At 42.0% G+C, this 26,563-nt stretch overlaps 1 protein-coding gene across 2 annotated transcripts in view; it reads left to right on the forward strand.

The window, feature by feature from the left end:
- Positions 1–26,563, forward strand: part of LRIG1 (leucine rich repeats and immunoglobulin like domains 1) — a 170,276-nt gene that overhangs the window by 134,920 nt on the left and 8,793 nt on the right. For both annotated transcript variants that reach the window (XR_009761538.1, XM_061618693.1), the window contains exons 9-15: positions 2,525–2,605; positions 11,538–11,609; positions 13,115–13,186; positions 17,584–17,747; positions 22,634–22,951; positions 23,715–23,996; positions 24,919–25,338. Coding sequence is in view for 1 of the 2 variants with exons in the window: in XM_061618693.1 (XP_061474677.1) it covers positions 2,525–2,605; positions 11,538–11,609; positions 13,115–13,186; positions 17,584–17,747; positions 22,634–22,951; positions 23,715–23,996; positions 24,919–25,338 (1,409 nt within the window). In the remaining variant the exon portion in view is untranslated. The remainder of the gene's footprint in view (positions 1–2,524; positions 2,606–11,537; positions 11,610–13,114; positions 13,187–17,583; positions 17,748–22,633; positions 22,952–23,714; positions 23,997–24,918; positions 25,339–26,563) is intronic.

The raw sequence follows: 26,563 nt of genomic DNA on the forward strand, positions 1-26,563 counted from the left end.
GATTGCCACTTATTTGACTCTCAACTACTATAATCTGAAAGATCATCTTACCCCTTATATACCTAGTCGATCACTGCACTCTGCGGGTGAGGGCTTCCTGCAGATACCATCTTATCAGGAGATCTGTTCTGCACAACATAGGAAGCGGGCCTTTGGTGTTGTGGCACTGACATTTTGAAATTCCCTCCCTTTAAATATTAGACAGGCACCATCTTTGTTATCTTCTCAGCACCTGATGAAGATCTTCCTCTTTCAACAAGCCTTTTAAGTAGAGATCTTATCCCAGTCTGTGCCTGTGCTGGAATTGCTTTTTAATATGTTTTTAAAGTCATTTTTTAAAAAGATGTTTTAATATGTTTTAAAGTCTTTTGTTTTTAATATGTTTTAAAGTGCTTTTAGTGTTTTTGTTTGCTGCTCTTGGCTCCTTCTGGGAGGAAGGACAGGATATGAATGAATGAATGAATGAATGAATGAATGAATGAATGAATGAATGAATGTGGGAGATGACCTTTCTTTGTTCCACAACTTCCAATGCAGCTTTCCAGTGTAAGCGCAGGTGCCTTTTCCAGATTCCCATGTTTGGTATGACTTTTTTTAAAAACTGTTAAGGTACTACTATAGTTGATGGAACTGTTCATTCGTAGTTGGGATATATAGGAGCTAACAATGCTGTGGCTTCTTCTTTCCCACAATTTATCTTGGCTTTTAATGCCTTGTCATTATGCATGCATAATTATTAATCCTCCAATGTCATGAAATCCTTAGTGCCAGTTTTCCAGCATGGTCTTGCACCGTGGCCAGCATTTATGGGGTTAATTTTCTTTTAAAAATAAATATATAGATTTTATTTAAGGCAAATTAACAACACTCATTATCTCCTAAGCTTTTTGGTAATTTGAAAGGAAGCAAGAACTTCCCTCCTTAGTTACCATACTGTGCAGTCCTTTATTCCTTTTATTGAGCAGAGGGAGGAAGCGCTTTATGTTTCTTTGCTTTTTCCCAGAACTACTGTTTGGTCCCATGCATGCTTTCAGAAGGGCCCTTCTCCTAGGCAGCTGGCACAGAAAAGGACGAAAGACTTTCCCAAAGCAAAAAGGCTGTTTTGGATTGCAGCTAATTCGTGGGTCCCCTTTTGTGTCCAGTGCCCAGGGAGAAAGGAGGGTGAGAGAGCAAGTTCTAATTGAATCAAGAAGAAGGCCCATCGGGTCCTGCACCTGGTGAAAAAGAGCCAGGCATGCTTTAATTATGGCCTATTGTTGACAAGCCTTTGGTGGGTGTGAAACTGCTGAAATGCGAAGCTATTCAAATAGAGGTCAGGCCCAGGGACCTCACAGCAGAATGATTAACAAGGCAGTAGGCATTCAGGGCCAGCCAGCCAGAAAGAATAGGAAATTGGCAACAGAGGCTGGGAGAAAGCAAAGTTGAATGCAAAAACAACAACCCCCCCCACAAAAAAACCTGGACCAGAATACTGAATCCCTGTACTTTTGTTTGTGTGTGCTTGTGTGGAAGTATGTTTTTTCTCTTCATTCCTTGGTGTTAAAAGGTATTTCAGGCTCCTTTGGAAGAACCAGCATAGCAACTCTCTATGCTTTTTCTCTCTTTCCTTTAATAGAAAATGCAATGTAGAGATCAATTAATTAAAAATAAAAAGTGCGCTGCAGAAATCTCCCGTGTGCAATGTTCCCAAAATGTCCTGAGCCAGTTTTAGATATGTCATTACAAGATTGTGCCATTTCCCACTCCTCCTAAGGTAATTATCAAAAAGAGAAGTAGAGGGATGTAGAGAGGACACTTGATTGGGGTAAAATTGCCTATGCAGCATGTACAGAACCAAAGGTATGTGATTCAAAGAAGTGGAAGCTTACTGTGAACCTTACTGATGTAGCCCTGCCCCTTAAATGAGTGGACATTTTTAAAGGCTTTACCATCTTTGCTTTGCCCCTGTGTCTTTTCGCTCACTGTTTCATCACTGTTTATATCTATAGGCAGGTGTGTTGATTGCACACTTCTTTGGCTTGTATCTGCACAGAGATTTTTCCAATAGCCATATCTGTGTCACCATGCCCATCAACATCCTTGTGCTTGGGATGCAAGCTCTGTGCCAGCTCTGGCATGGTGACTGTGGCTTTAATTGCTCTTAATTTTTATCTAGTAAGGAATAAAGCCCCACTCCTTTGTTGCTCTGAAGTAGCAAAAAACATTTTTGGACACCAGAAGGAGAAAAACTAAAATCCATTTGAAGCATAGAGGGCCAGGTAGTGGAAGTGACACTTTGGAATGTTTTATTTTTTTTTGTTTTGTTTTAAAGAAAACAATGTGGGAGAGGCCAGACCTAGTCAGAGTTAATTACCTCTGCTTTTTCTGCAAGTACTGGGCAGTTCTGATAAAAGCTTTATGCCTTAGGGACAAAAGAGGAATCCTTTGGCAGACTCTTCCTAAAGGTTACCCTTCAGCTCTTTTAACATTGAGCTCACAAACTGGGAAATTGATTGGGAGCTTTCTTTTGTCTTCTTCTCTCCAGGGATCTGGACCATAACGAGATTTCAGGCACAATAGAAGACACCAGCGGGGCCTTTACAGGCCTGGAAAACTTGAGCATGCTGTGAGTGTCTTAAGATGTTTTTGTTTCATCTTTGTAAAGGTTGCTTTTTGTACAGTCCCTTTTTCTTTTTGCATTGAACTCAGTATACATATATTCTAGAACTGGGAGGGGAGAAGGTGAGAAAACTTGAAATCATGTTAACATGTCGTTCCTGCTTTCAATAAGTGGAGTGCAAATATTTTTATTAAGCAGCACATTTCTTAGTAGAAACAAAGCTAAGTATCCTTTTGTTTTTCTAAATGGTTTTGAGATTCTTAAGAATAAAAGAAATAAACATCTATAACCTCAAACTGTAAATTAATTACAAAAGCCAATAGCCTTATCAGATTGCTAATTACCTGCTATTTAGCATCTACCAGTGTGCTACTAAACCTGAGCAAGATATAGACTTTGTAGAAATTCTATTTTCAGTGAACTACGTTCAGTGCTGATTTCACCAGGAATGTGTTTAGGTGGTGACTGTCGGCACTATCCTATACTTGAGATCCATCAGCCGAGAGACTATGGGATTTGGCAGAATGCTGACAGTGCAGCTTTTCACCAGTGCAAAGCATTTCTCTCCTATTGATTTCAAGGTGGGTGGGTGGAATTAAAAAATCACTACCTGTGCGTTGATGACTGCCTCACCCGCATCACCACTGCAGAGGATATGATATGGTACAATTCAGTATAAAATCCACACTTGCTTGCTGGTGGAAATCTCAGTGTGGTACTGAATAAATATTTTTCTCTCATTCTTCATGTTGCAGTTCCAAATCCTGAATCAAAAACTCTCAGGCCATTCAGTCTTACTGTAGGGACACACACAAGCCTCCTCTGTGTTGAGACTGCATAAGGATGGTAAAGGGTGCTAGAAGAGGAAGCCCCTCCCACTGTTTAAACCTTCTGCCAGCTAGTCATGTAATCATAAGGAACAAACAGGCATGGGTCAACTTACAGGATTTTTCTAGCAATACAGTAAGATTCAGAAGCTTCTTAAGGCAATGATCAGAACCACATGCAGCACCTTTGCTTGTCCTTGGCACTCTATCCTCCCTACCTGGATTTGGGCTTTTGTGCAACATTATTCCTGAAGATTTTTGACATTGCACAACACTATTACTGATGACGTGGCATGTCCATTACCACATCAGCTTTAGGTTCCAGTTTCCAGGCTTTGTGGAGATGGAGCCAACATCAGATATTTTTTGGTTCATATTATGAGCAAAGTAGAGATTTTGTTCTGTAATAGTAATAGTTACTATGGAACACTGTGGAAAGCAATTGCAGATTTTTTTAAAAAAAATTGATCTGATCTGTCCATCTGCCACTCTGTTTGGGATTCCAAAAAACGTTATGAAGTGTACTTAAGTCTGAACAGGGCTCTTGTGCGATGATCTATTTGTACCATGAGTCAGCTCCACAATCGGTCATTAATAAAAAGGTAGAGGTCTGGTATATAAATTATTATAAATAGCTGCTGTAATCTTGTGCAGGGGAAGAAGAGGCAGATCTAATCAGGGGTAACGTTCCATAGAGTAAAACTGAAAAGGGGGGTCATTTTGCTAGAGTTTTTTTTTTAAAAAAGGAGGCTCTGTTACTGGCTTTCAAAATGAAAATATGTACTACTGTTTTGGCCTTCAAAACAACAGTAAAGCACTTCCCCATTAGCACCTCTAGCTGTAGGGGGTGCTTTGACAGCAGCTCCCTGTGTTGCCTCCTGTCACAGGGCCCACACATGTAGGTAGGAACCAGATGGCAGGAGCTAGTTTCTAAAATGGTTGCAGGATGGGTCCATCATAAAAGACTACACTGGATAGGGTTCACTCAGAATCACACTATGAGCTGGCTTAGAAAATATTCAAGGAGATTTTGTCAGGTATGGAAAATGAAGGGATCAAATAGGCTAAGTGTCTTAACTCTCAGAATCCACTCATCCCGCATACAAGCAGGTAAGCTTGTAGAGGCAGTTGCGTAGCAGGGTCTGAGGTGGTTAGTGAACCAGCTCCCAGCAGCATCTTCCTGATTTCTTTTTTAGAGGGGCTTCAGAGAGTTTGGGGCCAATCAGAACAGTCTACAGCTTGGCACCCATGGCTAAAAAGAAGTATTGAGGAGTGAATCCTACGATGGCACCCCTTTGTACTGAGCTGCCATGTTTAGGCCCATGCACTATTTTTGCCATTCCTGTGGGGGATGGTCTATCTCTTCAAATTGGATGTTGTTAGAACCCTCTTAGACAGTTGCCAAACAACTACAAAAGGCCACAGAGCCCAGATTTTTCTAACTACATAAACAGACTTTTGTATTTTCCTCTTCTCCAGGAAAACACATAACTATGGGTTGATATGTAGCCATGCCAGCAAAATGATATTAATACCCCACTCCTCCCCGCCTTTTTTGTGCAGAAGAAGATATTTTAATAATACAATTAAGGCATCAAACTGTCAGCTTCTGATTAGCTCAGAACAGTCAGTGTTATCAACTGGTGTAGTTTAAAACACACTCACACTTTGGCTCACCGTTTATTTTAGACCATAATTGTTTGATTATGGTTGGAGTTTTCTTTACAACAATTCATTAAAAAGTCATCAAAAATTAACTTATGTATGATCAACATTGCTTTTAATGAGGCAGGGCCTATGTTTAAACTGTCAACCTGCAGGCATTTAAATGCATTAGCATAAGGGGAAGCGGTGGGGGTGTAGACACTTAAGAGGAAACCCTGAAATGAATTAATCATTACTGTAGCACTTTGGAGATTGCTTTAAAAGCTGCTCCCCTTTTGATCTGTTGTGGATAAGCTTCTGAAAGGGTTTCTCAGTGAGCCCTGCAGTGCCTTGTTCAGCATATCCAAGGTGTTAAACTGGGAGAAAGGGGTCAGCCAGGTCACTAGCCTTTTCTGAATTATAGATGAGGCTCTTTACACGATGGAGAAAGCAGGCCTAAATTAAAACTTTGCCTTGGGAGAGTGAGCTGCTTGTCTTGTACTCATCCCCCCCTCAGACTAATTACTGAGACTATTTCTTTAAAATGTATATAGAGTATGGGTGAAAAGGTGGCTAATAAGAGTACATGAAATACAAATCTGATTTTGTATAAAAAATAAAATAGAACAAAATCCAAACAATGGTAGCAACATCTAAAATTGAAGGGGAATTTTAATTGTCATTAAAAGGTCTTTCACATAAGAGTTTTTTGTTGGAGCCAAGATAGAGTGGGTGGCAAGTGAATGTCTTCCGGGAACCTGTCCCATAGCTTGGGTGCCATCATTGAGAAGCTATCCCTGGTAACCACTTACTGTGGTAGATAGTATTGGGGAGGAATCAGTGGTCATGGTGCACATTGGCACCAGTGCTATGAGGTCCTGGAAACAAAATTTAGGTTGCTAAGTAGGATGCTGAAAACCAGGACCTCCATTTTAGAGTGGCTTTCTCTAAAATGCTACTGGTTCCATGTGCAGGGCTAGCCAGACAGGCACAGTTTTGTAGCCTCAATGTGTGGTTGAGACGCTGGTGTCGGGAGGAGGGGTTCGGATTTGTTAGGTACTGGGGAACATTTTGGGGCAAGCTGGGCCTGTTCAAAAGGGATGGGCTCCACTTGAACTAGAATGGAACCAGACTGCTGGCACTTAAAATCAAAAAGGTGGCAAAGCTTAAACTGACTGAGGTGGGAACTGGATATAGCTGACGTAGTGAGCATAATGGAAACCTGATGGAACAGAAAAAAACAGAAGGACACGGTTACCCCTGGATATAAACTATATTGGAAAGACAGGGAATGATGTATTGGAGGTGGTGTCACTCTGTACGTAGAAGAGAACATTGAATCCAGCAAGTTGGAAACCCCAAAAGAGGTAGAATCCTCCACAGAATCCTCGTGGGTGGCGATATCGTGCCCCAAGATTAACTTAATACTGGGGATGTTCTATTGTCCACCTGATCAAAATGCTCAGGGAGATCTTGAGACGAGAAATGAAATCAAGGAAGCATCCAAACTAGGAAAAGTTGTAATAATGGGTGACTTCAACTACCCTTCAACTACCTTGGAGAGTCAGTGTGGTGTAGTGGTTAAGGTGTTGGACTACGACCTGGAAGACTAGGGTTTGAATCACTGGGTGACCTTGGGCCAGTCACTGCCTCTCAGCCTCATGAAAACCCTACTCATAGGGTCACCATAAGTCGGAATCAACTTGAAGGCAGTACATTTACATTTTCAACTACCCTGATAAAGACTGGCTACATATGTGTTCCAGTCACAAAAAAGAAGCAAATTTTCTAGATATCCTAAATGACTGTGCCTAGAACAGTTGGTCATGGAACTGACCAGAGGACATACTGCAGATCAGAAAAGTACCACAGGGGCAAGAGAATGCCAGCATAGTTAATGAGCAGAGTCAAAGAAGCTATTAGAGGCAAGAAGTCTTCCTTCAAAAAATGGAAGTCTTGTCCGAATGAGGAAAATAAAAAGGGGGAAAAAAAACTGGCAAAAGAAATGCAAGAAAACAATAAGGGATGCTAAAAAAAATTTGAGGAGCACATTGCTAAGAACATAAAAAATGACAACAATTTTTTAAAAAAATATATTCAAAGCAGGAGATTGTCTAGGGAGGTGATCGGACCCTTGGATGATAAGGGAGTCAAAGTGTACTGAAGAAGGAGATTGCAGAGAAGCAAAATGAATTGTTTGCATCACAGTGGAGGATATAGGGCAGTTCCCCTGAACCCAAACTAAGATTTGCAGGAAGGGAGTCTGAGGAACTGAGGCAAATAGTGGTGACAAGAGATGAAGTTCTAGCCTTATTAGATAAAATAAAAACTGATAAATCCCAGGTCCAGATGGCATCCACCTGAGAGTTCTCAAAGAAATCAAATGGAAATTGCTAATCTTCTAACAAAAATATGTAACTTATCCCTCAGATCCACCTCCATACTTGAGGACTGGAAAGTGGCCAATGTTACACCAATCTTTAAAAACAGATGGGGTGGTACCAAATGTTACAGGCTGGTTAGCTTAATGTCTGCCCTGGGAAAACTGGTAGAAAGTATAATTAAGATAAATTAACCAAGCATATAGAAGAACAAGCCTTGTTAAAGCAGAGCAAGTATGGCTTCTGCAAGGGAAAGTCCTGTCTCACTAACCTATTAGTGACTTTAAGGATGACTTTAAAATAGGATTAGACAAAATTCATGGATGATGAGACTTTCAGTGGCTAATAGCCATGGTGGCTGTGCTCTGTCACCATAGTCAGTGGCTGTAGGCTTCTGAAAACCAGCTGCTGGAAGCTGCAGGAGGGAGAGTGCTCTTGCACTCATGTCCTGCTTGCAGGCTTCCCATGGACATCTGGCTGGGCACTGTCCTGATTCAGCAGGCTCTTCTTAAGTTCATACTGTGCCTTGGATGATGACCTTATTGTTTACACTGGAGGAGGCAGTCACCACCAATAACCAGCTTCCCTGTATCTGGTATTAAGGGGAAGTGAGGTCTAACTGCCCAGCTTTGCAACACAGGGCTGTGTAGCAGGGTCTCAGCCAGGGACAGAAAAGACCTATATGAAGTTCAGATTAAAGTGGGAGGGAGGAAACTCTTAAGTGAGTCACGTAATGATTTGGGCTACCATGTTTCTCTTGGGACTGCAGCTGGGCAAGAAGGTGTTTCCACATAGTTGGTTCTGTTGAGCAGGCAATGTGGGCTACTATCTTTCTTTCCCATGAGATAGTGATTGTGTTTGCTTTTGGAGTGGAGGTGGGGAGAAGGAGTAGCCAACAAGCGACCAGAATTCTGATTTGAGAGCAAGGGCTAGCAGAAAAAAGGCCAACTATGTGAGAAGGACTTGTCTAGTTGTATTAAAAAGAAGACAGAAGGCAGCCTGATTAATCAGGCTGGCTATCATTTTGGATTGAAAATGAGTGTTGGTCCCCTTGTCACTCCATAATGATAGAGCTACCTCTTAAGGAACTGCTGGAAATTCTCAGCAAAAGTGCTGAGAATTCTCTTGTCAAAAATTTGGCTTTTTCACACACCCACAGTTCCCATTGTTATTTTGAGAGAAACCATGGCAATTAAATTGGTTTCTTAAGACTTGAAATGTAGACATGACCTAACTCCATCACATTTCATAATTGGAGCAGGAAGAACATAGTCTAATTCTGACCTATAAAGATTTAGAGTTGGGGTTCCCAAACATCTTTGCCAAGACCCTCAAAAGTTCAAGCCCTAATTAGGTCCTCTCATTTGGTCATTATATTCTGGAATTATTTTTTCCCCTTCTTGAGACATACATTAATGCTTGAAATTCTGTTAACATGTAATACTGACCTACATATACCATACATTGCCTTGGGGAACAGACCTCTGAGCTTTATTTATACTTAAGTGCACCTTTTAGGACTAAACTGAGCAGTGGCACTGAAATTCAAGCATAGGCAGGGTGTTTTGTTGGTTTATGTGGGATGGTTGGTTTATGCAGCCAAGGTACAGTTCCCTATATATTCTTTGCCAACTCCTCATCTGATCCGCCAGCTTTGTCTGGGTGTGGCTGAGAACCAATGTGCCAGGAAAAGGCATATCTGAAAAGATGTAGGGTGTGTTCTTGGTGGAAATGGTTGCATGTGTGAGTCCCTTACATAAACTACTGAGACAATATTTTGCTTTTCTTATAGCAGCTGCTCCCAGCTCTTTAAATGAATGGTCATTTGCAAGTAGTGCCACATGTTAATGTGTCCAGGTAGAGGTGGTTGCCTGTCTACTCACCTGCAGTTTGTTTATGGAAGTTGAATGGGTTTTCTTTCCAGAATCAATTCCAGCAGTGTGGCCTAAAACTTATAGACTGGAAGATCTTGAGTAAAGGGTATCACTCATGTCTGTTCTTCAGTTAGGCACTTGGGATTGGACCCAGACTTAAGTTAGTTGTACTTAGTTCCTATTGAAATCAATGGGACAAGTTGGTTATAACTTGCCCCATTGATTTTAATGAAACCCAAGTTTAACTATCTGCATGTTTGCTTACTACACTGGTTTTTATAAAGTATTGTAAAAGCTGAGCACCTACACAGAACGTTGATGATGTGCCAGCAGCATATTGTAAAGAGTTAGAGGGCAAAAAACAAAACCCACATGCCACATCATAGTGTGGCTGTGAGTTGCCAAATCACATGAATTTGGGGACATCTGATTCATTATTTAGAAGCTAGCAATACTAAGGCTTTGGGTCATCGCGGCTCGCTGGTCTGGACTTGAGTAGCAGGAAAGGAATTGTTACATCTTCTGTTGAGCCAGCAGTGGTTTTCTAAAAAAAGGTACAGCTTGCCATCTTGGCTCAGTCATGGGCTCAAGTAGGTTCTATTTGGAAATGATTTCTCATCTTCTGATAGTCAGTAAATAAGTTAATGGTTATAAAGTGGGGAGTAAATCTCTGCCTAAAAACCCATTCTGTGTAGCACGTCTGCAGAAATCCATATTCTCCTGCCAAAAAATTAAGTTCTTTTTCTTTTTAAGTAGAATAAAATATCTGTATGTAGCTCTTAGAAAAGTGTGTGAAATGTTGTTGTCAATTATTCAGCCAAAAGATTTGAAAGCATGGTTGAAACTCTTTGTTAACCTGCTTAGATGTTTTATTTACAGTTAAGCAGTATGTAAATTATGATAAATAAATGAAAATGAGAGAAAGGACTGTGTTAGGCAGTAGGTATTGCTATGAATACCTTACACTTTTTTAATGCTGTAAGGTGCCTAGTTCATTTTAGGTGCATAATAAATAGCCTCTAGAGCAGGGGTGGGGAATTTTTTAGGCTGTGGAGGCAGGGCCTTTTATCTTCATCTGGCCCCACTCTGTGGACCAACAGGAGGGCAGAGCAACCTACCTGTTAATCGCATGGCTTCATTACGAGATCACATGACTCAGCTGTGAGTTGCCCCGCCCACCAGTCAAAACCCCTTGCACGGGGTTTCCAAGTTCAGGAACCACAGTGCAAGGGGTATTGCCAGCCATATGCTTTGTAAGCCGCCCAGCACTGAAAGGAGCAGCATGGGGCAGCTTCAAAAAGCAGCGCTGAGAGGAAGAATAGGTTTCCATCAAATGGAAACTGCTTCCCTCTCCTTGAGCAAGGTGTGCTCCTACTGCCTATCAGCTGATGGGGGTTGGGAGCATGCCTTGCTACAGCAGGAGCCCATTGCTTGTTGCAGGAGCCCTTGCTACAGCAGGAGTCCGATTGTTCCTCTGAAACACTGCCCTTACCCACCCCACATGACATCATGTATGACTTCAGTTGCTGGGTGGGTGGGCATGGCTTCCCCAAAACTTCTTCGAAAACCAAATGGGAAGGTCTGGTGGGCCAAATTTGGCCAACAAGCCAGAGGTTCCCCATTTGGTTCTAGAAGGATAAATAAATTTTATATGCAGAGCAATGATATCCTGGCCCTTGGCCACTGGAAGCATCACTTAAATCCACTGTGATAGTTTTAGCAGTTTTTTCAAAATGTTCTCAGGGTTCCCTCCCCAATCCCCATGTGGTTGCGAGATCTCATAGGATTCTTTGGGAACTATCAGAGTCTCTGTTGCAAGCCATTTATTACCAGCTGCGAAAAGATCAGGAGTGAAATGAGGCGAGTCCAGTGTCTCGTTTAAACTGTGTTTTTTGTGATAACTGAAGGTCAACTCATATTCTGACTTCCCTTCTCCAGTAACCAAAGCAAACCTGCATTTCTTAATGCAGTACAGCGTGTCCTGTGTAAAGCTATCATCACTACTAAGTTCTAATAAAGATAAAACTATTTAATTTCAGGGAAGGGGAGAGAGTATGCATACTTCAGCTTCCTTAATCTCCACAGATCATATTTCCAGTACCTTACATGGGGATGATTCATCAGATACAGCCACACTAATTGGGGTCTTTTCATTTTCTTTTCTCCCCCCCCCTTCACTTCTTATCTGACACTGGGTGTTTGGAAACTGAAGAACTCTGTTTGGAAACAAGATCAAGTCTGTGGCCAAGGAGGCGTTCTCAGGCTTGGAGGCCCTGGAACACCTGTGAGTAACCCACAATGCTTTGCCGTTTTGAAGAAAAGTGGATGGGTGGGAGAGGGGAAGCCTGCCAGAAGTGGCTGCTGGAGAGGCCTGTGAGCAATTTAATAGCATCTTTGTAAGCCGAGAAGCCAGTCCGTGTGTAAGAGCCAGCTGCTTCCTTCTCATTATGTCAGCTCCAACTTCGGTGTTTTTTCCTGCCAGGAAGAAAGTTATAGAGCACATGGCCAATTTGCATGCTATTAGTTTTCTTTAAAAAAAATGCAATAGAGTACATCTTATTTATTTGCACAAAGGCATAACAAAAATTGTAACCTAGTGAGAAACGTGACCTATTCCCTTGACCGCCCCCCCACCTCTGTGTTCTGCCTTTTCCAGTGTTCCAGGGTAATATCCTTTCCTCCGTTCTTCCTCTCCACCTGGGCCTCAGTGCTATAAATGCAAAAAGTGAGAGAACAAGTTCCACAGGAGTTCCTCACTGCTGCTTTTCCTAGTGAAGTGAAGCAAGCTATAAGACAACCAGCAATAAGGAAACGCCCCACGTGTGCGTTGCTTTGGCAGGTGTCCTCTCCCATTGCTTAACATGAGCTCTCAATCGGGCAAGTAGAACTAGTCAGTAACATTGACTGGGTGGCATCTTCTCCTACACTCCCTCCATGCCTCCATAATGGATTCTTATGCTGCCCTTTGGTAGGCTTAAACCTTTTCTAAAGATCAGCCCTTTTCTTGTCATTTTGTCTTCCCTTTCTCTTCCTTTCCTGGCATTAGGGACAACATAAGTTGACAGTAAGTTGGTTAAACTAAAAGCCCCAAAGTTCCTAGTTAATTGGGCAGCAGTTTTTTTAAAAAACTTATTTAATGCAAGTACTTGAAAAACAACAGGTGGCATTCCTTCCTTCTCTTATGCACAAGAGAGGATGCTTCTTCTAAGATTATGCATTCTGTGACACATGCAAAAATCATTTGGTCATTTTAAGACAAATGGCAGATGTTGCTGTCTTTCAGCTCCTGTCATCCCTGCCCATTGACCATGCTGGCTTGGGTGGATGGGAGTTTGGAGTCCAACATCCGGAGGGCCAAGGTTCCCCATTCCTGGTGTAGATACAATGAGAATCCTCTGTGGACAGGGAATGTACCTGCAGTGGACTGATTTAGTGTTATTTGCAAATATAACTACTAAGCCACTGATGAGAATGCACACTCCCACCTTTTCTGACATGGCTGTAACAACATGATTGGAAGCTTTTGCTTCCTTTTTTAAGTAGTAAAATAAGCCACAGTTTAAGGTTTAGATGTAATAAAATAATCAAAAAGAAGCAAAAACATCTCTCCTCATGGCCATGCAAGGCAGAGGGTGAGCCTAAAGATCACAACCCCTCATTCCCATCATGATAAATCATAGCTTATCCGTACTAGCCCACTGTCCGATTAGTCTCTGATTTAAATTGGGATGAAATCTTGGGGATTAAAAAAAAGTCCGTGGGGTTTTAAAAAATATTTATTTTCTATAGGAACCTTGGAGATAATGCAATACGTTCTGTTCAGGAGGATGCATTTGCTAAGCTGAAGAACCTGAAGGAGCTGTAAGTAATGAGGGGGGCTATTAGGATTTATCGTATATCTGGGCCATTGTTGCGACATCCCTCCCCCCAAGTGGCTGCCCTCCCTTTCCCCAGCCATGCTCCCACTATTGCTGCTTTTCACTGGCCACCCCAACAAGCTATTTTTACACTAGAGCAGATGTCAGAGGCTCATCTCACATTCAGTAACAAGTGAAATTGGATCTTCTCAGCAGTCCTTTCATTGGGCTGCATCTGTGCCCTTATCCATCTCTGTTCAGGAAATCTAAACTCCTGTTCTCTAGACTTACAGAGCATTTAGTGACTTACTTAATTTCTGGTGGCAAATCCGCCTCTCTTTTATACCTATGTTTCGGGTGCACACTGACATTTCAGTTTTGATAAGCAGGTTTTGAATTTGATCCTTGTGCCCACTTAATCTCAGGGATGGGAAAACTACATTAGCAGATTTAACACTTCAGCTGCAACAACGGGATTTTGTTTAGTCCATTACCAAAGGTCCTGCCTCGTGATGCTTTCCAACCCCCCCTTTCAATGTTAATATGCTGCTTTATGCTCTGCCATATGTTAAAGTGATATTTGATAATCAGTAACTGTATTTATTAGCTCACTCTCCAGGTAAAAACATTCATTCATTTGTGAAAGATCTTATGAATCTATACCAGCCAGGAGTCATTTTTCCATTAGAGGACAGTTCATTTAAACAAAGTATAGAGAGGTGCCCATCATAATATTGTAAACAATAATTGGTCATCAAATGTCCTGTATCTCTGCTAACAGTATACATGTTCATTTCCATTACCTGGGATACTGCAGTAACCATATCCCTGGGCATGAAAAGAAACAATTCGGCTTGCAGAATTTGTAGCCACAAGATGTGTTTGCTAGTCACTCTCTTAGATGGCTTAAAGGGAAATTAGACAAATTCATGAAGGATAAATCCCATCAGTGGCTGTTAAGTCATGAAGGCTGTATGGTATTCAGTGGTATACTGCCTCTAGATCTGGAAGCACCAATGTCTGGGAAGCAACAACAGGAAAAGTCTACTTGGTGGCAACCATAGCATTTGTATTGCCTTAGATTAGTTTGGGATCAGTGTATATAATGTGTGAATAGGCCCTATCAGCAGCCATTATTAGACAGCCATGAGAGTGGCTATATGCTATAGCCAGGGTGGATTTTTCGCATTCCACAATGTTTAATTGAAAATTCCTGCCATGCCATTCTGCTGCTTCCCATAAGCTCATTTCAAAACAACACCTTACAAAACTTACAGTCCTGAACTCAGAAACGCTTGCTTAACAACCCTCTAAGTTTTCATGGTGATACACAAAACAGGGAGAATCAAGACTTCAAAGTGTAAAAAGAGAGAGAAAAATCCAGACCCCGTTGGACTTATTTCTGTCAGTGGTCTCATAATTTGTTGAAATTAATTAAAAATCAGCCATGTTCACAGAGTGCCTGTAATCGTATTAACCTTGCCCAATCCTCTGACCTTCATCTTCATCTTCTGCAGTTTAAAAGTTTAAAAAATGCCTGGCCGATATTTAATTAATTTAAGAAATTTAGCATTGAAGTCTATCATAACATCAGGCATGCTCAGTAAGAACCAACTGTCAATGTTCTAAAAGCCAGACTCACAGCTGTTTGGCTTGGATAATCAGGTGGCCACACCTACGCCAGACCTTTATTTCACTTTAGACAGTCATGGCTTCCCCCAAAGAATCCTGGGAAGTGTAGTTTGTGAAGAGTGCTGAGAGTTATTTGGAGACTCCTATTCCCCTGAGAGAGATCCAATGGCCAGAGTGGTTTAACAGTCGGGCCCTCTTCTGGGGATTGTAGCTCTGTGAGGGAAAAAGGGTGTCTCCTAGCAACTCACAACAACCTTTCACAAACTACACTTCCCAGGATTCTTTGGGGGAAGTCAGGATTGTTTAAAGTGAAATAAAAGTCTGATGTGAATGTAGCCAGGGACAGCTTTGTTTAAAATTTGTATGGGAGACTATATGTGCCTGCTGTAGAACAAAAAGTTGAGGGAAAGCCTGAAAAACAATGATACTGCTCCCAATGTTTTCCTTTTGTAAAGGAAAAGGGCTTTCCGTCTGCCCAGTGCCCACTCACCCAATCTCTTCCCCTCCCCCTCCCTCCCTGCCTCCCTCCCCTTCTTCCTTCTTCCTCCTCCCTCTCCCTCCCTCCCCTTCTTCCTTCTTCCTCCTCCCCCTTCCGTGCCCCTGCCCCAGGTCAGTTTCACCTATCCTAAGCATGATTATACAGGAATAAATCCCATTGAACTCAAAAAGCATGCAAATGATCAAACCTGCCCTCCCCTGTCCCTCTGGCCTGTCCCCTCCCCCTCCCCTTACAATCCCCTCCTCCCTTACAATCCCCTCCTCCCTTACAATCCCTTTCTCCCTCTCCCCTTCCTTCTTACCTCTACTCTCTCCTCCCCCCTTCTCCTCCTCCCCCATGGTCAGTTTTACTTATCCTAAGCATGACTGCATGACAGTAAATCCCATTGCACTTATAAGCATGCAAATGATCAGACCTGCCTTTTCCCTCCCCCTCTCTCCTCTCCTTTCCCTCTCCTCTCACCTCTTCTTCCCTTTTCCTTTTTCCTCCTCCCCTGCCCACTCCAGCCCTCCCTCCTCCTCCTCCCCCCCATGGTCAGTTTCACCTTTCCTAAGCGTGATTGCACGGGAGTAAATCCCACTGAACTCAATAAGTATGCCAACAATCAAATCTGCCCTCCTCCCATCCCCCTCCTATCTTTACCCATCCCCCTCATACCCTCTGCCCTTCCTTCTCCCCTCCCTATCCCCTGTGGTCAGTTTCACTTATCCTAAGCATGATTGCATGGAAATAAATCCCATCGAACTCAATAAGCATGCAAATGATCAATCCATTCTCAGCAAATTTGCACAGGATCCCATTTCTTACCTCCCAGATTAAAAAGCAGAGTAATTCACAAATAGGCAAAAAAACCTTGGGGTTTAAGAATGTAATTATAGCCCACGATATTTCTATCAAACTTTAAAAAACAGGGAAACTCGGCAGCTATAGTGAATGCACCAAGAGAGCAGGAGACCTGAACTCCTCTCTGAGATATTGATTGCCCTACAAACTTGTCAAAATATAAACACAATTTGGGTTGGTCTTTCACAGTCCAATTCACTTGCTGTGTAGCTTGGAAGGATTTGGTAACATGTGCCTCTGAGCATATGGAGTTGTGGCAACACCTACAATCAGTGCAAATTACAGAAACAAGACATGTGCTGTGCTAATCTTGTTTTAGCAAGGAGAAAGGAACAATATTAAGGCAGTTGATATAGTTCAGGTAGTCACTTTCAATATATTTTATTTGATTTGCAATTTTAGTGAAGTTTCCTATAGTAAATCATTTTCTTTTGCTTCTGTTTCTGTGAATATGTGAAGTATGGCAATACTTTGCATAATTTAAGCTAAACAAACTTCAAAAACAATTCTGTAATAATGGCACCGCATATTCTGCAGAATAGTCTCCAGTGGACATGAGGAATGTCTCAGTTTGCACAAGATAAAACAATGGGAGGTGAAATATATTCTAGGAAATTTCTAGGTGTGCCCTTTGTTTTTAATTGACCATGTCCACCCTTCCTTAAGGGGGGTAGTTTAAGCATAGCGGACTGAACACATGCATCTTGGGCAGACCAAGTTTGTTTTTTCATTGCTTAAGTAGCAACATAATGTAATCAGTCTGATGTTACATCAAACTGCAGTTTCAGATTCAACTGTTAATGCACCCAAACTAGAAATAGAACATAACCTCCAGTTTGTACACAAAAGGCTGTCTTCACCATAGGACACTGACCAATTAAAAAGCTTTGAAATTAATAAAAATAAATTTGACACAGATTTCTAGGATGCATAATGAGAAAAATATAATTTTCTGGGTTAGATTCTCTGTAACAACAGTAGTAACACATGAAAGAAGCAAAGCAAACCTACAAACAAATTAATACTCTATCTTTGGAGATGCAGTCCTTACTGCAGGTGTTGCCACCACTCACCTCAGAGGCACATTACCAAATTCTTCCAACAGAGGAAGGGGATTGGACTGTTAAAGACCAACCCGAATTGTGTTTGCAATTTCGCAGATTTGTAGGGCAGTGCAATATCTCAAGAGAGGAGTTCAGGTCTCTTGTTCCCCTGGTGCATTCACTGTAGCTGCCCAATTTTCCTGCTTTTTAAAGTTCGATAGAAATATCTGTGGGCTGTAGATATGTTCTTAAACTGCAACGGCTTTTTTTGCCTACTAGTAAATTATTTCTTTTGTCAGTATTTGGATTGCTGTTTGTATTAAAAATTTGTTGCAAGTTCCACAGTAAACTTCCCTTTTTAAAATTTTGTTTGCTTCCCTCTAGCCGCATAAACAGTGAGAGCTTTCTGTGTGATTGTCAGCTCAAATGGTTGCCGCAATGGTTAACCAAGAAGGAACTGCAGCCGTTTGTGGAAGCTACCTGTGCCCACCCAGAGTCATTAAAGGGCAAAAGCATTTTCGATGTGGTGGCAGAAAGTTTTGTGTGTGGTAAGTCTTGGCTGCAGCCTGGTAATTTTGAGGTTGCTTTGGAGAGCAGCCCTAACCCAGGAATGTGTATATACTTTCCAGCCAGCTCATTTTTTTGAATGCAGTGGAGTGGAGCATCCCTTTTCATATGACTTAAGTTCTTCACTGGGCTGGGTTGGTTTTCTGTCGAAACGGTACATATATTGACAGTGTGTGGCAGCACATATCTGGAACAGAGATTCCCAAATGGGGGCATCAGTAAGTCATGGAAACCCTTTTGGTAACAGTGAGAGAAATTGTGGTGACAGAGTAACTTCAGGCATCCCTGATTGATGCATCCTACCTTGACCTGTTTCAATCTGGTTTTCAGCCCGTTTCTTGGGGTAGAGATTGACATGCCATATGATGTTTTGTCTTTTCTTTTCAGTTTGGCCTTTGGTTCACCTCACTAGTTTTGTGTGCTTTTTTTGATGTTGTGTTTTTTTTCCTTCTGTTTTTGTTGGTGATGGAATTTTATTTGTTACTTTGTGCTGCTTGAGCCCTGGAAAGTTGACAAATAAATAAAGGTAGTCAGATCAGTATGAGATGGGAGTTGCCTTTATAATTGTACTTCGGAACCCATAATGAACACTCTGAAAGTTACTGCTTAAAATGTAAAACCCTTATAGTCCTTGACCTACTTTCAAAAGCCCTTGTGCAAGTGATCGTTTCAGACCTCTGGCAAGAGTGATTTGTCTCTCCCTTGGCAGCCCACTAGGCAGGAGGAAAAGTGAGAGAAGGGAAGACCAGAAAAAGAGAGGGGATAGGAAAAGGGGTGGCAGAAAGAGCCAAAAGCGGGTGGTAGAAAGTGCAAGGGGAAATCATGTGGTCCTGCCCACTTTTGGCTCTGACTGCACCCACCACTGGCACGTACAATGAGACAGATTATCCCGAAGGGAATCTGACCCTCAACAGAAAGTTTTCTTATGCCTGCATACAGTATGAGCAAATAATTTGTGAGCTTCCTGCAACTACAATTTGCACATCTTCTATTCACCTTATTTAGTTTAACTGCAGCTTGTGGAGGCTGCCAACTCTACAGTTGCTATAAGGCCAACAAAGCCCACTGAGCAGTGGCAGCTGGTGGCTCCATGTCAGTGGGGCAGTGGAATCCTCTCCAGGTTCAACTTCAGCACCTTGGACAGCTTGAATGTTCAGACTGAAACATAGAGTGGATTCCACTGCCCCACTGACATGGAGCCACCACCGCCATTGAGTATTTTCCTGTGCATCATTATGACATGGCAACTTGGCACAACATTTATCACTTGAGTGACATGTCTGATGGGGACTGTGGAGCTTCTTGTCTAAATCAGACAGGATTCCTCAATATATTGGGCCATATTGCTTGGTTGTAGGCTGTGTGAATGATAATAGAAACACCACTCTCCTTTTAGAACAAGTTCCCCATCATTGTCTAAAGCAGGGGTTCTCAAACTTTTTAACCCCCTCTGCCCATTTGAGAGGTCTGAAAATTGTTGAGGCCACCAGTCACATAATAACTGGCTCTGCCTCTGCACTGTCAGTGTAATCAAAGTAATTGTTTTAAAAGTATACAATACATAAATTATATCATTACAGATCCAGAAAAAATTAATATCAGTTTATTTAATAGAGTGTGGGAAATTGTCAAGTCAGGAAGTAAACTGGACAACTGGCATTAGTCAATTTTTATAAGGATTTTAAGGGCAACTGGAGGAAATTTGTTACTTAGGAATTATTATCCCAGAGAATATAAAATGCTAGACAGTTTAATACTTAAACCACCCCTGAAATGATGGCTTTCAACTAGCTTAATCCCCCCCTTTGAGCACTACTAATAGACCTTCAGTCTATCTATAGGAGGGGGTGTTCAACGTTTAGGGCGAGTTGGTAAAGTTGCCATAGCTTAACATTTCCCTTCTGAATAGTCCTTTTCTGAACTTTTTCTATGCTGCTGGTTCAGGGAGAGGTTATGAACCAGCATAGCAAATACTGAACAGCTGAACACGCACGTGCTTTACTTTTGTCTTTTAAAATGGAATCGTTTAAAAGTTTAGAGCCACAGCCAAAGTCACAGTTGTTCATATTTTCCTCCTCTTCAACTAAACAGGTCATGGTGTTCTAGAAACTTGTCTCTTTGTATTGTTTGTTTATTGATAAAGATTTGAAGCTGTCGTAATCGGCATTGCTAGCTTTGCATGGAGAGTAATAGCTTCAGTTCCTACTCTGTTGAAAGCATAATTTATCATTCTCATTGGAGTATCTCCACATCACACTCTGCAATCAGATAGGCACAAATATGCAGACACCTGCTCATCTCATCTGCTTGGATGATCTCATTCTCCAGCTGTATGTGTGTGTTAAAGATAATTAGGGAATCCATAGGCAACATCTCAGATAATGCTACAGTTCTACCCACTGTAGCAATCAGCGGTTGCGGCCGCACCTTCTTTACTGTGTGAAGTTAAGGCCACTCTCTCTTGAGGAAAACAACACCATTTGGGTTGGGAAACCAAGCCCTGAATAAAAACATAAAGAGGTTGTGGTTCTGCATCCCAAATGCAAGAGCAAAGGGCTACAACAGTGCAGTTGTGCTGGGTGGGACCGATGGGAGTTGTTGTGCAAAACAACTGGAGAAGACTGGCTTGATATATCACTCTTCTCAGCAATGCAGATGCTGCACTGACATCCCTTATGCTCTTAGCCCTGGCAAACCAAGACCTACTGAGGTTTGCCATAGTGCCTGGCTCAGCAACAACTGATGGAGAGGGAGAAAGGAGAATGGAGAGGGTAAATTGGGAAGGTCTGTTTAGAGTACAGTCTCTTTTAGCGCTCTTAGAACGTAGCTGTCAGAATCTGGGACTGCATGCCAGAGGACAAATGGGTGGACAGGCATTTTCTCCACTCCACTGGAAGCTTCTCTTCCAGTCGCTGTTGCTATATTGAACTGTGGTGATCATTTGCCTGTCTCTGTGTGGCATTTACTACATTTCATAGCTGATTGGCCCCTGACTCACCAAATTAATGTCCTTCAATTGTAAAGGAGAGAGGGATTTGGGGAGTAATCTAACCCACTCCCTCTTGAGTGACAGGCTTCTCTCCCACCCCAACCCCCAGTTCAAACCATTTCAGTGGGTTCTCATCCAACCACATCTTTTTAAAACGTCCAGGGATGGAGATTTCTCAGGGTTTTCTTTAAAGCAGCCCCTTCCATTGCTCAGCTGTTCTTAACAGCTAGGGGTGAAGAGAGAGATAACAACACATCCTATGTCAGTTGTCAACATCCTTTTCAGTCTTCCTTTAGTGGTGTTGGTGAAGTTTTTAAAATCATTTTCTTTATCGCACCTACTCGGGTATTTGGAAACTGTCATCACTGTGTTCCCTCCAATCTTATTTTCTTTGATACGCAGTTATTGTTCAGTTGGGGCCAACTCAAAGGTGCAGAAATACCATGTGATCAAGGCCTCTTTGGACTGTATCGTATTACACTTAAGGTGCTGGGTTTCCTATTTGAATGCTGTCTTACCACTATATATACTGTATGTATATATATATATATATATATATATATATATATATATATATGGAAAGCTAGTATGTTGTGGAAAGGGCTGGATAAAAACCTTTCCCTCTGAGGTGGGTTTTGTGTTTCCCCCCCGTATGCGACAGAGCCATCTGCATTTGGAAGATATGCAGCAGGGGTGATGCTGGACTGTAACTCCCATCATCCCTGAGTTGAGGGCTAAGCTGGCTGGGGTTGATGGGAGCTGAAGTCCAACAGCATCTTGAGGGCCACAGGGTCCCCATTCCTGGTCCTTCCCTTTGGGGAGGGGGGAACTCTGCCATCTGCTTTCTCCATGTTTTGGAATTGCTGTGACTCCCTTTAATGTGTTGGCATTCCAAACTCTCTGCCACTGAATCCCATTCAAATTTAATCTGCTCATTTGAGTTTCTCCATTCCATTGGCATGGCTGTTTTTTGGGGGGAAATGCTTAACACTGAAATCAGAGATGCTTTTTGTATGACGAATAGATTAAGCCTCCTGGAACTCAGCTAAACCAAATAGCCTTCCATGTCTGGCTCCAAGAGTGCAAGCCTTTGCTTTGGAAGGGTGACAACCAGATACATCTGCCGTTCCTTCAACTCTTTGCGCCAGGATGCTATCCTGCCTGTCAGCACTTGTCACTGGTGATGTTAATTGCACAGTTGCTGTAACTCTTAACAAATTAACAATGTCAGTGTATAGTAGCAACACTTGGAGAGCATCTCTCAATGACCAGCTAACAGAAGATGGAAATAAGATAGCATATATATGTCATATTTTTCTGCATACCTTTGAATTTTTTCTCCTTTTTAAAATAAATTGGCCAGATAGTTCAGTTGCAAGTCACTAGAAAACATTGGTTTCTTTTTTCACCCAAAGGATTTATGGCAAACCTTTTTGATATATGTCTCCTATTTGGTATTATATCTAGTTCATACCAGGTTATCCCATGGTGGACATCTTAAGCCTTGCACCCAGAAAATAAGTTTTGGACTCCTGGTATTTTGCAAGCTGCCTAATGTTTCATTTATGCAAATAATTTGGACGGTGGAAACAGGTAATTGCACATCTGCATAAACCCAAGGTTTATTCAGTTTACAGTTACAGTAAAGTGAGATAACTTGGGGGGAAACACTAAAGACAGGACCGTCAAGGCTCACATTATTTGTAGAGGTAAAGTATTTTACTGCATTTGAATTGCAAGGTCAAGAACAAGGTAAAGGACAGCTTTTCTTAGCATTGATCCACATAAGAGAACTGACTCTTGAAGGTGTCGATATTTGAATATCCATGGCCATTGCATCTTTTAGAATTGAAAATATGTTGGTGTGTTGTTTTCCAGAGGATTTCCCCAAGCCCAAAATTATTGTTGAGCCAGAAACTACAATGGCTGTTCTCGGTAAGAACATCCGCTTCACCTGCTCAGCGGTCAGCAGCAGCAGCTCTCCTATGACTTTTGCCTGGAAGAAAGACAATGAAATTCTGCACCATGCTGAGATGGAGAACTTTGCCCATGTTAGGACCAGAGATGGTGTGGTGTGGTTCACTACCATCCTGCATCTGCACCATGTCACTTTCACCCATGAGGGATGCTACCAGTGCATCATCACCAATCATTTTGGTTCTACCTACTCTCATAAAGCTCAGCTTACGGTGAATGGTGAGTGAGAAGTAGAGAATATACATGCCCAAAGAGCAGGTCTGCCTGTGTTTAAAAACTATTATCCTGAAGATACCTCAGGGTGCCTCTATTAGTAGTAGTTTGCAACATTTTGGATTGCTCTCTTCCATATCTCATTGTTCATTTAATAGTGGCATCCTCCTATTTTGTTAATTTTATAACATTACCTTTGGAGGTTCTGCATTTTAATTTTAACTTAAATTTCACAGGGATGTAAAATGTGAAGCCTCAAAGTCCTGAGGTGGTAGAATTTACTGTACCGCATCAGATTGCAGGGGGTAGGATATCATCCTTAAACACTTCCTAACATTAAAAAAAACCCTCCCAGAAGAAATCTATCATAGCAGGAAGAAAGGTAGTTTAGCTGTCTCCCTTACCTGGTAGCTTTCTACTTGCAGGGAGGTTTTTATGTAGGGAAGCATTCAAAACTGTTCATTCATGTGACATTCTATTATGTCAGGATTCTGCCACCTCTTTCTAATACAGGTGTAGACCAAGCCTGAATCACTGTGCCTAGATGATAAACTGATGTGAGATGCAGCACAAATTTTGGCACCCAAATCTGGAAACTTGACACACAGTTGCAAGTTGGAATTGGCACTGACAAATTTAAAAACAAAGAATTTATAATTTGCAGAATTAAAAGTAAACTGTAGCAAAGAATGGGATTAGATTATTTTTGGCTCTTGGAAGCATGGCTAATGTTCTTTGAGACTCTGTTATTCTCGTTCTTGTCCCTCAGTGTTGCCATCGTTCATCAAAACTCCCCATGACATTGCAGCCCGGACAGGGACAACAGCCCGGCTGGAGTGTGCTGCTGATGGTCACCCCACCCCACAAATTGCTTGGCAGAAAGACGGAGGCACTGACTTCCCTGCAGCTCGTGAGCGCCGGATGCACGTGATGCCGGATGATGATGTCTTCTTCATCACGGATGTGAAAATAGAGGACATGGGCATTTACAGTTGCACTGCTCAGAATTCTGCTGGTTCTGTGTCAGCAAATGCTTCACTTACTGTGCTAGGTAAGGAAATATGCTTCCTTTGGAAGGTGCAAGGTGAGCAACGTGCTGCAAAGCTATTAATTTTATACAGCTGCTCATTTGGGAAGCTAGAAAACATGATCTTTTAACATGCCATTGTCAAGAATAAACATGGGTTAGACACGTAAGTTATAAAACTTCACAGCTACTGAAACCTTTTTCAGCCCCTTCACTCTGTTTGAATGTACATGGATGGCGGTAGACAGTAACAATGGAGAGGATCCAATTTACCTCTGTTTGAGTGGGCAGAAGATAATAAGAATGGACTTATAAGAGTTGGTGGGTTGGGGTCTGGAAGGTTTGGATAGCATTTAGCAAAAAATAAGCTGGGTTTCCTTAGAACATAGGATCTTGAAATCATGTATCAACATACCAGAAGTCTAGATACAATGAATGCGTCTCCTCTGTCTCTCAGGATCAGAGAAATAATACATTTTCCTACTGCTGTATATGGGGATATGATTTTCGCCAGTTTCCTCTTGTTAAGCTTGTAACCTGGCTGATTTAAAGCAGCCTGCCTAATTTTTGTTGCTGTTGTTGGGGTTGTAGCAATATTATTGCAGCCTTTCTGAATCAGAGGTAGTCACTGATTTGACATTTGCACATATTTAAATGCACACACTGAACTGAACCTTTATTAGAGAGGTGGAAACCCTATTTCTTTGTAATGAAGAAATACTTGGCAGGTATTCCTTCATGACAAAAATACATGGCAAGTCTCAGCTGTGAATGTTTGGTGCTAGGAAATGCAATCTAGAACTGAGGAGTTCAGGTGTCATGAAGAACTCTGTGTTATCCAAAGCCAGAATTTCAGAATCCTACTGGGTCTGACATCAAGACGTCAAGAGCCTTAGTGGCAGCATAAGTCTTCTATAAGCTAACATCTCTATATGGATCCTTGCAGAGACTCCGAGCTTGGTTCACCCACTGGAAGATCGTGTTGTATCTGTTGGTGAAACTGTAGTTCTACAATGCAAAGCAACGGGAAGTCCACCTCCACGCATTACATGGCTGAAGGGTGACCAGTCTCTGTTAGTCACTGAAAGGCATCACTTTACTCCAGGCAAACAGCTGCTTATTGTCCGGAATGTTGTGATGGAAGATGCTGGGAAATACACATGTGAAATATCCAACACTGTTGGAACTGAACGGGCACACAGCCAAGTGAGCGTGTTGCCCTCACTTGGCTGCCGGAAAGATGGAACCACTGTTGGGATCATCACTATTGCTGTAGTGTGCAGCATTGTGTTGACATCTTTGGTTTGGGTGTGCATAATCTATCAAACCAGAAAGAAGAGTGAAGAATACAGCGTCACAAACACAGGTAGGCCCTGGGTCTTTTTTCGTAAATGGAAACATTAAAAAAAAAATGAAGCCCCACTGTGTGGAGATACGCGACACTCCTAGCTGGCTTATTTTTCTGCAAATGTGGTGAGTGGCAGCCAGTGCTCCCAAATATTGTAAGTGGAGTTAACTGTTCTTATGGTTTTATAGGCAGATTCTGTTTCCCACCACATCTTGTGCTCCTGGGGAATTTTGCACATCCTGATCATAGTCCCTTTTATACGGCTAGCATTTTGCCTATCGTTTAGCTGTATGTCCTGTAGTTCCCTAAGAACTCTTGGGGCCCGAACATCTGTCTGAGGCCATCCCTCCTCCTCCTTTTTATTTATTAAAACATTCATAGTTTGAATTTGATTTCAGATTTACGACAAAACTTAATATACTAAGAAAACAAAACCCAATAAAACAAAGACATAAATAATAAAGCATAAATCTCTCATCAGGCTTTGGGATGCATGGCACAACCAAAGCCTGGCTCAAGATCCTGCCTGAAATAGTGACTCCTCCCCCAAAGAAATAAGCTGTTGAAGGAAAGCTCATGCAGTGTTGCAACAGCTCAGATTCAGAAACTTGCTGCCAGCTAACCAGGCAAGGCTGCTCTGGGAGCTGTGGAGGGGCTCCTCTCCTGGGTGCCCCTCTTCCTAGAGACCCTGCCTGTTGGCCAGAAGGATATACTTCTCAGAAGCAAAGACTGATATGTCCCGGGACCATTGGAGAAACAGAATTACACATGATGCATATGATGTTGCTTCACTGTAGAATGATTTCAGTAAAATCAGTTGCTGACTGCATGATCCATAATAAAACTTTGGTTTGGTGTATAGTCCTAGCTCTTCAAATGTGAACTCCTTATAAGAAGGTATACTAGGTTGTTAGGTCTCTGACGTATCTGCTGTGTACAGTGAGCTGTTTCTGTGGGCCATGATTTGGACCAACAAGTAAAGACCAAACCACCTGTATGCCCTCTTTTGAATGAATGTAGTGGGAATATCTTGGTGACTTAAGGACATAAGACCTTTGCCGAATCAGATCAAAGGCTTATTTAGACCAGCATCCTTTTCCCACAGTGGCTAGTCAGATGCCTGTGGGAACCTGCAAGCAGGACAAGTTTTATATATTTATCTTATTTGTGTTGACATGGCTGAGTGTTCAGGGCAGCACCACCACTTCTTCCCTTGAATCTCTGTTTGTAAGACTCCAAGGGC

This window comes from Rhineura floridana, chromosome 3, assembly GCF_030035675.1.
Source record: "Rhineura floridana isolate rRhiFlo1 chromosome 3, rRhiFlo1.hap2, whole genome shotgun sequence".
NCBI lineage: Eukaryota > Metazoa > Chordata > Lepidosauria > Squamata > Rhineuridae > Rhineura > Rhineura floridana.